Source organism: Natrix helvetica (assembly GCF_964273705.1).
Source record: "Natrix helvetica genome assembly, chromosome: 5".
Lineage (NCBI taxonomy): Eukaryota > Metazoa > Chordata > Lepidosauria > Squamata > Natricidae > Natrix > Natrix helvetica.
Window position 1 is genome coordinate 62,697,111 of NC_138551.1, and position 14,857 is coordinate 62,711,967.

Sequence of the window (14,857 nt, forward strand, 5' to 3'; positions counted from 1 at the left end):
TTGGCAATACCTTTGTTCTTCCTATCCTGTGCATACCTTGATTGTATCTGTAAATAAGACCACCATTCTACTTGTATTCCTTGTGATGTCAATTCTTCTCTAGTTTTGATCTCCCCCTGCCTGTTCAATAGCTCTTTATATGTGACTATAGTTTCCATGTTAATTAAATTTGGGTGTATGTATGCTTCCATCGTAGATAGTCAGATAGGAACTGTTCTTTAGATGCCTTTAAGTTTAGTATCATCTTTCCTATGGACAGATGGCCTGCATTTTAACTGGACCCTGATAATTATCTATAATTAGCTCTTCCAGTAATATTGTTATGAGCTCTTTGATCCTGTCCATCCATCTTCTAGCTGCTGCTATCATTTGCTTGTGTCACATAGCCAAAGTCTGTTGAGTTTTTGCTTAATTATAATCCTCCTCCTCCTCCCCTCCCCACTTTGTGTCCATAAACTAAAACTGGATGCTAATCTGTTATATACATTTCTGAAGATGTCTAGGTTACACACATTAAAATTGTGATTGGACAATTTGGGAGTACTTTTACAAATGTGGAACATGAAACTGGATTTTAGTGGTTTAATTTGATTTAAGGATTGGGTTTCAGCTAATTCCAATGCATACTTCAGGGACAATTGATAGCATGCTTTGCTTGATTGCTGAAATCTTTCAGCGAAATGTACAGTGATTCTTTCTTAATCTGCAGTTTATAGCCTTTGAAATGTGTGCCTTATCATATTGTTGCAAAGTGATATCAAACAATAGGATATTAAATTGATACTGGCCTCTTACAAACCAAATTGGAAGCTCTAGTGAGCTCAATAGTGCTCACTTCCAAGTAGGCTTGTATAAGTTTATAGTCAAGATACATTTCAATATATCTAATTTAAATAGATGTTCAGTAAAGATCCAATTCATTTATGGATGGTTGCTATCGGCATTGTATCTTTGCCAAAACCGATCTGCACAATGTTTTTCACTGTTATTTCTTTTATCTTTAAAAATGGAAACACTATGCTGCTAATATAAATTGTCCTGTCGGGCACAAATATGACAAGTCAATATTATATTAAAGTGTATGTGTCTGCCTTGCTATTAATCAAATCTGAACGGTGCAAGTATTTTGTATATTTGAGAGACACTGAATGGCTTACCTGCTCCTTTAAAGAGATTTCTTGGTTTATTCATTTTAATTTCATAATATTTTCAGCGGACAGGAAAATATCTGCATCCTGCTATAGCACAACAAAATTACTAAGAACCAAAGTATGTGCTGGATATGTTTCAAATTTCATTTTCAGGAAATTGAATGTTTGACTGGAGAACCCAGAAGTCCACTCCAGGAGTTTTTCAGCAGTTTTCCTCAAATAACTATTCTGAAAGTATTGCTAGGGTTTCAGGTATAGTCTGATTCTAAAAATGTCTATGAAGATTCTCAGCCATCACAGTTGTATCAAAATTTGTTTTTATTCTGAAAACACAACTGTACTGATCTTTTTTTTTTTTTTGAGGAAAAACAAGATTTTTCTCTTGCTATCCTAGAAGTTTTGTCAGTTGTATTGGATGGATTTCCCATGGCAAAACTGTTTCACAAACAGTTCTTATTTTTGAACCTTCAATTTTCAGGAGATAATATTTTAAACCTACCTAGCATGCACCTTTTTTTCAGTGTATACCAAAAACAGGGGTCATCAGCCTTTTCCCATCTTATGATGTGAGAATAAAAACCTAAAATGTAAAATTGCCAACATCTTGAGAAAGATCACATGAGAACCAAGTAATATTATGTGATTTAGCTGGTTTACAAGATCTTGGTCATCTAATGTACATAGGTATATATGTAGGTTTAAATACAAGTAGGCATTATAATATAGAACTTTAATACCCTTGAGTGTGACTAACATATTTTGAAATGTCGTAATTGCACATTAAATTTTAAAGAAGCTTCAGATGGCATGAAAGATCTACTCACCACAGGCTTATATTCATTCTGTGTATTGTGCAAATTGCTTATAGAATGTAAAACGAAAGAAATTTGGGTTACAGTCTTTGAAAAGCTGCAAGCTCTGACTGGAAAATCCTGTTAATTATATATATTCACATGGGATGTATACGAGTACTTAAAGATGAGAAAAAGAGGATGTCAAAGGCATGTTTTGCCCCACCAAAACTTATAAGAGCAAAGAAAAGATATCCCTGACAAATCTAATAGGAAGTCTAAGGTTGTCAGGGCTTGATTACAGCATTGGAAACATAATCTGGTGACGCTGTATTGATATTTTTGATATCTATACTCTTAACTTGGCCTTATTACATTGCAGCTACATTATTAAAGATGCCAGCCTTTAATGTAAAAATACTCACTGCTTGTCAAACTGTCAAGTCTGGTCATTGCTGAGTGGGAGGGAAAAGATGGCCTGCAATTTATGGGAATGAGGGCTTGCTCTAGGATTTGCTCTAGAGCAGGGGTGTCCAAACTTGGGAACTTTAAGACTTGTGGACTTCAACTCCCAGAATTCCCCAGCCAGCATGGCTGGCTGGGGAATTCTGGGAATTGAAGTCCACAAGTCTTAAAGTTCCCAAGTTTGGACACCCCTGCTCTAGAAGAAATCTTCCTTTCCAGTTGAAACAAAGAATATATCCTACTGTCAAATAAAAGTATGAATCTATCTATATGTATGTATTTATGGATTTATATAGCATCCCATTTCAAACATTACTCTGGGAACTTTCATTAAAATAATAAAAAATGTATGAAGATTTTAAACCCATAGCAATCAACATAACCAGGAGACATGCTGAGCCCCCAGGCTCAAGCACTGAGCCAAGTCTTCAAGGCCTTATGCATTATGCACCAGGTGCAGCTTCTAATGGTCTTCAAGGCAGCCCCATGTGCAGGATGTTGCAACTGTCCAATGGCATGAGTGACTATGAGAGGACATCTCGGTCTAGGAATAGGTACAATTGGACATAGTACAAAGCTGGGCATAGATGCTCCTAGACTTGTCTACCATCTCAAACAGGAGTCGTGGGTCCAAATGTGTCTGAGGCAATGTAACCCCATCTAGAGGCAAGGATGGCTAGTCCCCAGAACCAGAGGGTCCTAAACCCTAAACATAATCGGTCTTGCTAGATTTGAATTAAAGCCTGTTGCGTCCCATCTAGGCTTCTATAGGTTCTACGCATTGGGAGACAGAACCTCCTTGGCTAATTACTTGATTCAAATAAGCCAAGGTCATACTATAATGCAGCAGAGAAAAGCATTAGCAAATGAAAGTCCAGAGAAAATGGTAGCACTTTCCATCCAGCTGATCTCACCATTAGGAAATAGGTAGTGAGATAGTGCTAGGGATATCTGGGAGAGCGAGGCTGTAGTATGCTATTTGGCCTGGTTTTAGAATTAGAGAGAATTTGGCCCCATTGCTCTAGCATTAAATCTTCAACTGCCAGTATGTTGAATGATAGAATTTGGTAGTTTTTGTAGAGTGAGGAATTGGAAGCTATAATTTCCAGCATCACTTCATATGGGCTATGCTCAGTGTGTGTGTGTGTGTGTGTGTGTGTGTGTGTGTGTGAGAGAGAGAGAGAGAGAGAGACAGAGACAGAGACAGAGACAGAGAGACAGAGAGAGACTGAGACTTCCAGATAAACAAGATAGAAAACATGACTAAATGAATTAATTCTATTTTCTTGTAAGGCTGTATTAATGGCATCTTCCAAGTTAGAAAGAGCAAATTTCCTCCATCATTTTTAACTGCTTGTTAAATTCGGGGATCCACTAGGGTGGGTCTTCCCAAGTTTCTGTCTCTAACATAGCTTAGACAACTTAGGACTACGCCGCCTTCAGTCTGACCTAAGCGTAGTACATAAAACTGCTACAACCTGTCAATGACTACTTCAGCTTCAACCACAACAATACACGAGCACACAATAAATACAAACTTAAGATAAATCGCTCCAAACCTGATTGCAGATTTCAGCAACAGAGTGATCAATGCCTGGAATGCACCCCCTGACTCTGTGGTTTATTTTATTTATTTATTTATTTATTTATATTTGGTGCTTCTAGACCGCCCCCTCTCCCAGAAGGGACTCGGGGCGGTGTACAGTCCATAGAGAATATCACAAAATACAATAAAAAAGTTAAATATGTACAGTTCTTCCCCAAACCCCCAAAACTTTAACCTTAGACTGTCTACTGTCAACCTCACCCCATTCCTAAGAGATCTGTAAGGGACATGCATCAGTGGTGGGTTTAGAACCTCTTCTGTAGGTGTGGCCTGCTTTGTGGGACTGGCTTGCCAGCCATGTGACTGGGTGGGAGTGGCTTGCCAGCCATGTGACTGAGTGGGAGTGGCTTGCCAGCCATGTGACTGTGGGAGTGGCTTGGCAGTCATGTGACTGGGTGGGCATTGCCAACTTGTAAAATGTGGTGAAACTCACTTAACAACACTCTTGCTTAGCAACCAAAATGTTGGCTTCTTGCACCCCTAACCCTTTAGAAACCCCCCCCCAGGGGTGTTCGAACTTGATAGCTTTAAGACTTGTGGACTTCAACTCCCAGAATTCCTCCTCTCACTCTTCATCTTGATGATGTGCAGACGGGCGGGGGGAGGGAGCTGGAACCGGTTGTAAACGGCACTGTAGATTTGTGGAACCTCTTCTATAGAAGAGGTTAGAACTCACCCCTGGCGTGCATAAGTGCACCAAAGTGCCTACCGTCCCTGTCCTAAAGTCCCCATTTATTCGTATCCATTTCATGTATTCATAATCATGTTTATACTTATATTTGTTATCTTATACATGTGTGACAAATAAATCAATAAAACAAACAAGCAAACAAATAACTGTTAAGCCATTGTGGGCTCCTACATCTCTTATCTGTTTCCTAGGCAGCATCCCTTCCCCTTCTTTTATCAAGGTCATCCAAATATTCCATTATATCTGGCTTCCTGGGTTTCAAATATATCTGGGTCTTCCAGAGGATCAGCCTTTTCCCATCTCAAATTTGCTGAATTTAACAGAAACAATTCAACAATAAAATTTCAACACAAACAAATTGTTCTGGTTCGTCCCCCTATTTCTGCTTTGTTGGGACATCAGGACACGTAGAGGCACAAGATATGTTTATATTATTTACAAGTTTAGAGCTTGTGGAAAATGCCTGCCAATTAGTGTTTGCTCTTTCTGGCTGTAACCGAGCATAGAGAACTGAGAGCCAATTAGAGTTCGCTTGTCAACTTATAACTGAATGCTTTACCCAGCTCTGTACCTGAAACTGTTTCTGCTTCTCTTTGCAAAAACAAAAGATGGTAAATAGTCCATATTTCCCTATATGCCCCTGCTGGCAATCTTCAATTACTTTCCATACTGTTAAACAGTAGCGGTCTGGCAGTTCTACATTTCAGCTCCTTTAGCTAGTAGTACTAACTTCTGTAAAAGCACACTGTGCCTTTGAACATAAGACAGAAAGACTCTTGAGTGTTTGAAGGTCACTGCATTGAAATGGCATTTCTCTCTCCATGGATGCCACTGATACAGGGATAGATCAAAACAGCTTGCAGTTTCAAGCCACAGTTACAACTTCATGTGAGGCTAGCTTATGACACTGTACTGTATCTTTATATGGAACAGGAGTGTCAAACTCACGACAACATGTCAACAAGTGACGTATTGCAACCCCCCCTTCATTAAAATGGGCTTTGGCGTGGCCGGCTCATGACGTATCTGGCCCACGAGTTTGACACCCCTTATCTGGAAGATCTGCTGAAGAGTCATAGTTTCTCCCTCTTGGTGTCTGCTTTATCTCTCCTTTTACTTTAGACCAGTGTTTCTCAACACATTTAAGATGTGTGGACTTCAACTCTCAGAATTCCACAGCCAAGAAAAAAAGTAGCTTTCCTGCTTTTGCTTGCTTCTTTAAAAAAATCATTATACAGGTAGTCCTTGACTTATGGCTTCAATTAAGCCTGAAATTTCTGTTGGTAAGCAAGACACTTCTTAAGTGAATTTTCCTCATTTTATGACATTTCTTCCCACAGCTGTTAAGTGAATCACTTCAGTCAGTCTGGCTTCCCCATTGACTTTGCTTGTGCAAAAGATGATCACACAATCTTGGGAGACTGTAACTGTCATAAATATGAGTCAGTGCCTGAAATTTAATCACCTGACCCTGGGGATGCTGCAGCGGTTGTAGGTGTGAAAAGCAATCATCAAGTCATTTTTTTTCAGTGTTGGACACTCACTAAACAAACTGTTGTAAGTCGAGGACCATCTGTATTCAAACACGCCCGTACACTAGCAGAATGAACTTTTGCTTATGGGAAGCAACATTTTTAATAAGACAGAAATCCTAATAGTGAGGACCTGTTATAAATGAAGATAGGAGCCCAACAGATTCAGAACATAGGTGGCAGTAGTGATGAAAATAAAAGCTCTCTAAAAATTATGGTGAAGGATGTTGTAGGAAACTTGTTCTAACTACAGTGGTTTCCACCAAGGTCCTCTGTTCCGGCGGGAACAAAGGTCTAATCCTATTGGTCGAAGCGTCTGACAGCTCCCTATAAAAGGGGTGCTGTCAGACTCAACCTTCGCTGGATTGTTCTCACTTGTTGCACTTAATAAAGAGCTGTTGTTACCGTTAAGCCTGTGTGTGCCTATCCATTAACCCAATCGAACACTGGCGATGAAGGTGGGATTGGAAGGCAACTAGGCGAACCAAAAAGAGCGTAGCAATCCAGCAAGTACATCCAGCCCGGAGCTCAGCGCAGCTTCGAGTAGCCATTTTTGAGCGGCAAACTTAAAACACCCTCAGAACACAAAATGGCCATGCACGCCCCACTGACTCCGTATGACCCAATCACCGAGCACTGATATTCATACATTCTATGATTTCACTGCTTCCTCAAGGCAAACGACCTCATGGGCCTTTCTGAAGGTCGCAAGAAGAACATATTCCTCGGATACTATGAACGGGAAGTGTTCGAGACGTCAAAATACCTCTCTGAGCTGACACCGCTGCAATCAATCGCCTGGTCCATGTTCCAACAGACGCTGAGGACCCACTATGCCCCCAAGCCGTCCAAGCATGTTCGCCAGCATGAGTTTAACATCAGGAACCAGAAAGAGGGCGAGTCGATTAATGAGTATGTTGCGATGCTTCATAAGGCTGCAGTGTACTGTGAATTCCGAGACCTGAACGGGCTGATTCTGGACTGGATAATTTGCAGCGTGCGGGACATTAACCTACAACCTAAATCTAACCTCACTCTGTCAATCACCTTGGACGAAGGAAGGGCATCCAAATCAGCCGTCAAATCTACTGAGACTCTGCAGCACCAAAGCGCTCCACAAGACATGCGAAAGAGTACACGTGTACATCGCGAGGCTGCAGAGGCCAAGAGCTCAGAAGACGAAGAAGATGACAGCTGCCGCATGTGCAGTAGCCGCGCCCAACCAACGCGCAAATTCAAACCGCGTCTCCCGCCTTGCACTAGCTGCGGAGGAGACCATGCCAGATTGGCTTGCCGTTTCCACTACGCAACCTGCCAGCGCTGTGAGCGAAAGGGACACATTGCCATGGTGTGCAGGAGCGAATTCCCTGCCACTACCTGGCACCCTAGAAGTGCACCCAACAGCCAACAGAGGCTCAACCAAGGGGCCTGGCAGAAGCCACCATGGCACTCAGAGGGTGACAATAGAGTCACCTACTATACATCAATCAGCCAAGTACACACCAGGTGGTCAAAATGCTGAAGGTAACAGTCCTCATCAAGGACTCTCCATGTGAGATGGAGATCGACACCGGGTCATCACTGACCATCATGCCGTGGTCTACCCTAAAGCAGGCTAGCACCCCTGATGTCTGCCTACGAGATTACCAGGGGAACTGGGTCTCCATCATGAGCCAAGGGACCTTCCAGGTGAAGGTGAAGCAGTTCAGCAGGAAACTCCCAGTGACAGTGGTCAGCGGCAACCTGCAGAGCCTCCTAGGGCTAAATTAGTTCCAAACCCTGGGCCTAGAAGTGACCGGTATCAACGTCTTGAAAGATGACGCTGCTGAAGCCATCTTTAAGGAGTTCAAGGACATCTTCGGCACCAGTCTGGGTAAGTATGTGGGGACTCCTAATTTCCTTTAGTTTGGACCCCAACATAGCCCCAATAAGGCTAAAACCCAGGAGAGTACCTTTTGCTCCCCGCCCCAAAATTGACAGGGAAATTGACAAGCTCATAGGCCAGGGAATCCTAGAGCCAGTCGATCATGCACACTGGGATATAGTGACACCTGTCAAATCTGACGGGTCTGTTCACACCTGCACGGACTACAAGTGCACAATAAATAAAGCACTACAACAAAGCGTCTACCCTGTACCCATTGTACAGCACCTCCTTCATTCATTAGGCCCCAGAAATTATTTTGCAAAATTGGATATGGCACAGGCATACGAACAATTGCCTGTAAATGGCGCTACGGTGGAGGCCCAAACCATTGTGATGCACAGGGTTTAGTATCGCCCCTGGACTGTTCCAAAGCATTATGGAACGGCTTTTGCATGGGATTCCAGGAATCGTCCCCTATTTTGACGATATCTTGGTATCAGCTGCAAATGAGGTGCAACTTTTAAAATGTGTATGAACAGTTTTGGCTCGAATTAGAGACAAAGATCTCCGTCTCAAAAAAGAGAAATGCCAAATTAATGTGCCAAGGTTTGAATTCTTAGGGTACCTAATCGATGGCTCTGGGATTCACCCGACCACACAAAAAGTAAAGCAATTCAGGATGCCCCCACACCGCACAATCAAACCGAGCTGCAGGTATTCCTCAGACTCCTTAATTTCTACAGCGTCTTTCTTAAACAGAAAACCACCCTTGCTGAGCCCTTACACTGTCTCCTGGCTAAGAATATGAAGTGGTCCTGGGGCAGACCCGAGGCTGCCACATTTGCCGCGGTAAAACAACTCCTGTCGGCGGACTCCTTTCTGGTACAATAGAGCCAGACCCTGCCGTTGGTGTTGACCTGCAATGCTTCCCCATTCAGCATCGGCGCCGTCCTCAGCCACCGCATGCCCAACAGAACCGAAGCCCCTATTGCATTTTACTCAAGGACCTTGTCTGCTGCAGAGTGGAACTACAGCCAGCTGGACCGTGAGGCTTTGGCTGCAGTGGCCAGAGTAAAGAGGTTCCATGAGTATCTATACGGCCGGGACTTCGAACTGGTTACGGACCACAAGCCATTGTTGGGCTTACTGGCTGGGGACTGACCTACCCCAGTGTCATTATCACCCCGCATGACCAGATGGACCATCTTCCTAGCTGCATACTCCTACTGTCTCATCCACCGACCAGGCTCCACTTTGGGGCATGCTGACGCTCTAAGCCATTGCCCACTGCCTGAATGTCTTGCTGACCGTACCCCTGAGACGCCAGTCCTCCTCATTGACTGCCTTGAGACTGGGCCTGTTTCATCCAGTGACGTTGCCCGTCACTTTGCAAAGGACTCCACCATCAAACAAATTTTGAACTGGGTGTGGAAGGGGTGGCCCAAGGGGCCTGTTGGGGCTGATTTCAAAATGTATTTTGCCAAATGCGATGAGTTATCAGTTGTAAATGGCTGTTTACTGTGGGGGGAACTGGGTCGTTGTTCCACCCAAACTGCGCATTGCAGTATTAGAGGCTTTACACGTAGGGCATCCTGGAATTGTCAGGATGAAGTCTTTGGCTATGAGTTATGTGTGGTGACCTAACATGAACAGGGAGATCAAAGAATGGGTGGCTACCTGCACACCATGCCAGGAGTCCAGACCAGCTCCCCCAAAGGTGGCCTCTAAGGAGTGGGAGTGACCTCAAGCACCATGGTCTAGGGTGCACATTGACTTTGTTGGCCCAGTTCACGCCCAGACATTTCTCGTAGTTGTGGATGCCTTACTCGAAATGGTTAGAGGTAGTCCTGATGATCTCCACTACGGCAGAAGCGGTCATCAAGGTGCTACAGAGACTTTTCTCCATGCAGGGCCTGCCTGACATCTTGGTCTCTGACAATGGGCCCCAATTCATGGCCATGCAATTTGAGACCTTCCTAGCAGTTCAGGGAACCAGGCATGTTCTGGTCACGCCATTCTATCCAGCTTCCAATGGTCAGGTGGAGAGAATGATGAGATCTGCAAAAGAGGCCCTCTCTAGGATGGGCCCGGGAGATTGGCAAACATGGGTTGACCACTATTTGCTAATTCAGCACATCACACCCAGTGCCACTACAGGGAGAAGCCCCTCCAAGCTTCTCATTGGTTGCCGGCTAAGGTCCCACTTAGACCAGCTACACCCCAATTATTTTGCCTCATCGCCCCCACAAGACTCCACAAGCAAGATTCGGACATTTAGGGTAGGGGATTTGGTATATGCCCACAACTACACCGGGGGAACTCTGTGGATTCCTGCCACAGTGATAGGCATTTCCCCCTATCGCTCTTACCTCCTAGCGCTTGAGGATGGTAGGAATTGGAGAAGACATATTGACCAACTCTGTGGCTGCCTCTCCAACTTCACTCTTAGACAATCAGAGGTAACTCCTGCATGAGTTAGCCAAAGCCCTGCCCAAACAGAGCAAACATCACTCCTTCCATGACTAGCTCAAGCCCGAGGGTACCGGGAAACTTATCTGGTTATGTTGAAGGCCCGCAGCAAGCTCTGAGCGAACCGGCTCTAGAAGCTCCAGCCGCGGCCTGTGAAATGTTCCAGGAGCTTCCACCAAGAGGAGCTGCGGAGCAAACAGGTCCGTCCGACCTGTCCAAGGAAACCCCTTCTACTGAACTGTGCAGGTCAGGCAGAGCTACCCAAAAGCCCGCCTACCTGCGTGACTACATAACAAGTAGGATTGTTCCATCCAAGAGGGGTGGGGTGTTAGATACTTGTTTTAACTACAGTTGTTTCCACCAAGGTCCTCTGTTCCAGCAGGAACAGAGGTTTAATCCTATTGGTCGAAGGGTCTGACAGCTCCCTATAAAAGGTCTGCTGTCAGACTCAACCTTCGCTGGATTGTTCTCACTTGGTGTACTTAATAAAGAGCTGTTGTTACCGTTAAGCCTGTGTGTGCCTATCCATTACCCAATCGAACAGATGTCATGTCAGTTGGTTGTGTTGATTTGATACACATAAACACACACAGACACACACACACAGACAGACAGACAGACACACATATGTAATTCACTCTGCGCCCCTGAAATAGGGAAAGAGAGCAAGGAAAACAAATGAACCTTTCTATGCATCTATTTGATTACACATGGCAAAATTAATAATTCCTTTGGTTTAACTTCAACAATTTTGACAACATCTCGTTTTGAAATGCTTTTGAGTGTTTTGAAATTCATTGCAATACGTGGTAAAACTTTTTCTTTTTGTTTGTTTAGTTTTACAGAGTTTTTGGACCCATTCCAGAGAATTATTCAGCCAGAAGAGATCTGGCTGTATAAAAATCCACTGGTAGAATCCGACAACATACCTACACGTCTCATGTTTGTAAGTACTAGAATTTAATGATCGTTCAGTGGGGGACTGAGACTCATTTTATGGCTGTTAGCGAATGTAAAGTAGAAAAGTATGTTTTTAAAACAACAGACTGATAAGCGGGGAGATGCATTAATGCAATTCTTAACAGCGTGTAGTAAATTTAACACTGTAAAATAATTTGTTTGCATATGGTATGAAAGATGATGACAGCTAGCTAAGCAGTCTTATCACGATTATGTTCGCTTTTTATAAATTGCTGGCCGTATCATGGTTCATAAAGAATTCTGAGGTTAAATCAAATTGAGATTTTAGAGGCCACTACTGCTTGCTACCCAACTTTTTTTTACCCTCTGTTATAGCTGATCTTTTCCTCCTCATCACGATCACATATGCTTAGAAAGGGACCTGCACAACAGTTAATGATCGGTATAGTCTAAACCTTGGTTTTTCCCAGTTCACAAGGCAGCCTGTATAAATCTCATAGCAAACTGCCAGAGGGCTTTTCATGGAATCCCTGCCATGATGCTGTCTGGCTTTTCTTGGACCTGATAGCAAAACAGTATTACAGTCACTCAGTATAAATGATGATGCTAGAAACGCAATTATGCCTGCCTTGGCACAATAGTCAGGTTGGCTGAATAAGGAGTTTAAGGACCTCTCTACGTTTAGTATCAGTTGGTTCCTAATCGTTTTAGTAAACACTTTGAACATATATGCAAACTTTTGGGGTTGGTTTTTTTTTTTTGCTCAGCAAAATGTCATTTAATTTAAAGTGGTCCCTTTTATATTTCTAACATTTCTGGGGCATAGATAATGCTACAAATGCCTTGAAATTGGGTGGATGGATGGATGTTTGGGTGGGTAAATTGATACATAGAAAGAAAGATAGAAAGAAAGAAAAAAGAAAGAAAGAAAGAAAGAAAGAAAGAAAGAAAGAAGAAAAGAAAGAAAGAAGAAAAGAAAAAGAAAGAAGAAAAGAAAAGAAAAAAGAAAGAAAGAAAATCTGGACAGTTTTGATTCTTATATCCTATAATTGTACAAAACAGTTGTTTGAGAAGGATTCCTGAGCCTTCATCTTTCAATATACCCTGAAAACCTGCGATTTCCACCAAAACACTTTAGAGAAGAATAGAGCTACTTGAGTGTTCCATTCCAATACAAACTACTGCTTTTAAAGAGGTGACTAAACAAAAGGTAAACTTTGTTATCTACATGTTATTCATATTTCAAAGGAGGAAAATTTCCTTCATTTGATAACAAGGTAGCCTAGTTATCCACTCATTTTTTTAAAAAAATAAATAAAAAATAAATAAAACAGCCACAGTTCAGTAAAAAAAACTATGATTGGCATGAAATATGCTGTCAAAGCTGAAATATATTTAAGTGAAAGACAGTATTTTTCAGCATAACTATTAAATGTGATTTGTCAGTGGATTTCTTATAGCAAAGAAAGAACAATTCTGAAATGCCTTTTTGGGAGGATTTGTGAAACTTAGTGTCTTTTCAAGAGGCAACTGGGTGAGAGTAAACAATGTTCTTGGTTTTTAGGACAAATAATTGTACACACACGTTTGTTGTATGTTGTGTTGAAAGACAGTGCCCTCTCTCTTGTTACATTAATATGATGTGGTGGTAGTACCTTGGCCACAATTTCATAAACATGGTATTTTTACAACAGCAATTAATGAATTGTTTCTTCCCTCATGTTGAACTGTCAGAATGTCTGCCTGTTTATTGTCAAAAGTATAACTACAACAACAATATTAGCAGCAGTGAAAAAACTGTTAAGAAGAGAATATGAATCTCCAGGGACATGGAGTTCATTGTCAAAACTTTAAACTTTAACTTTAAGCCCAGATTGATTTAACATCTAATCAAGATGTTATACAAAGGGGATCAAAAGATGGTTTCTTTTCTATTCTTTCAGTGTCTGGAAGAGTAATTTTGTAAAATTGTATCTGCCACTGTTCTTGGTTAATATAAACTTTCTAGCTATACTTACAAGGGTAGTACTACGTAAGTGTGAGTTCTTAACTTCAGCTTGGACTTCCCCTCCATCTCCTTCCCTTCCCTTCTCCTCTGTCTTTGTAATTGTTTTCTTTTTTTAATCTTTTAATTGTTTACTTTTAATTTAATTGTAAGCAGTCCAGAATTTTTGAGAGTCTTGGGTAATCAATATATTAAATGAAGAAATAAACAAAAATAAATAACTTATAGCTGGCAGCAGTAGTGTCCAGTTTTAGAAATTTGCTTTGCTTTGCTTTTTTAATAGTTCTGTTATATTCACCTTGCATTTATTGCAAATTTTGGAGCATTTACAATAAATATAAAAAAGTTAAACAAACAAACAGTAAGGACAATACTTGTGAAAGTATTAATACATTTTTCTTATAATAAACATTTTTGTACATGTCTAACTAGTCTGCATAAATAACATTCCTTAAGAATATTATGCCATCAAAAGTTACCCTGATACATAGAGTTTTACACTTTTATGAAAAGGCAAATATGGTGCCCTGGAAATATTTTTATATTTCAGAAATTCAAACTAATTCAATTAATAAGAATTCACCTGAATGATTTTTATCTCTGTTCCTTCTCTGTAGGAGACATGTGCAACAAATTGGATTATTTTGAATAAGATAATTGTAGCCAGTAAAGAATAAATATTCGAGTGTTCCTTAAAACAAACTGACAGGCCTATCTAGCTTTCTTTTTATTGTCTTTTTTAAACTGAAAGCTGTAACTACAGGTCTGTTGAAAAATTGCATGCCCCTGAAAATGTAATTGAGAAACCCTTCCCGTAATCCATCAAAATTATCAAAATTAGCTTTTGTTAGATTGTTCCTCTAGACTGCTTCATAGTAGAATAATTGCATGCAAAATAGAAAAAAAAAGAATGACTAAATGAATATTATATACAGGTAGTCCTCGACTTACAACAAACAGTTCCCTTAGTGACCGTTTGAAGTTACAATGACAATTTAAAAAAACGACTTATTATTTTTCACACTTATGACCGTTGTAGCATCTCCATGGTCTGATTCACATTTAGGACAGTTGCAATGTCCCGGGGTCATGGGATCCCCTTTTGTAACCTTCTGACAAGCAAAAGTCAAATGGAGAAACCAGGTTCACTTAACAACCATGTTACTAATTTAACAACTGCAGTGATTCACTTAACAAATGTGGCAAGAAAAGTCGTAAAATTCACTTAACATATTTCTCATTTAGCAACATAAATTTTAGGCTCAATTGTGATGATAAATTGAGGACTTACTGTATTTAAATACCTAGCCATACATCATTAGCATTCGGTTGAGTAGTTAATATACTGCATTAGAAAAG

At 41.3% G+C, this 14,857-nt stretch overlaps 1 protein-coding gene across 3 annotated transcripts in view; it reads left to right on the plus strand.

The window, feature by feature from the left end:
• PLPP4 (phospholipid phosphatase 4) overlaps positions 1-14,857 on the plus strand; it is a 187,523-nt gene that overhangs the window by 44,192 nt on the left and 128,474 nt on the right. For 2 of the 3 annotated variants that reach the window (XM_081955958.1, XM_081955959.1), the window contains exon 2: positions 11,410-11,518. In XM_081955958.1, coding sequence (XP_081812084.1) covers positions 11,410-11,518 — 109 coding nt within the window. Of the gene's footprint in view, positions 1-11,042; positions 11,124-11,409; positions 11,519-14,857 lie in introns of those variants that run through there. The other variant, XM_081955960.1, reaches the window with a different exon arrangement.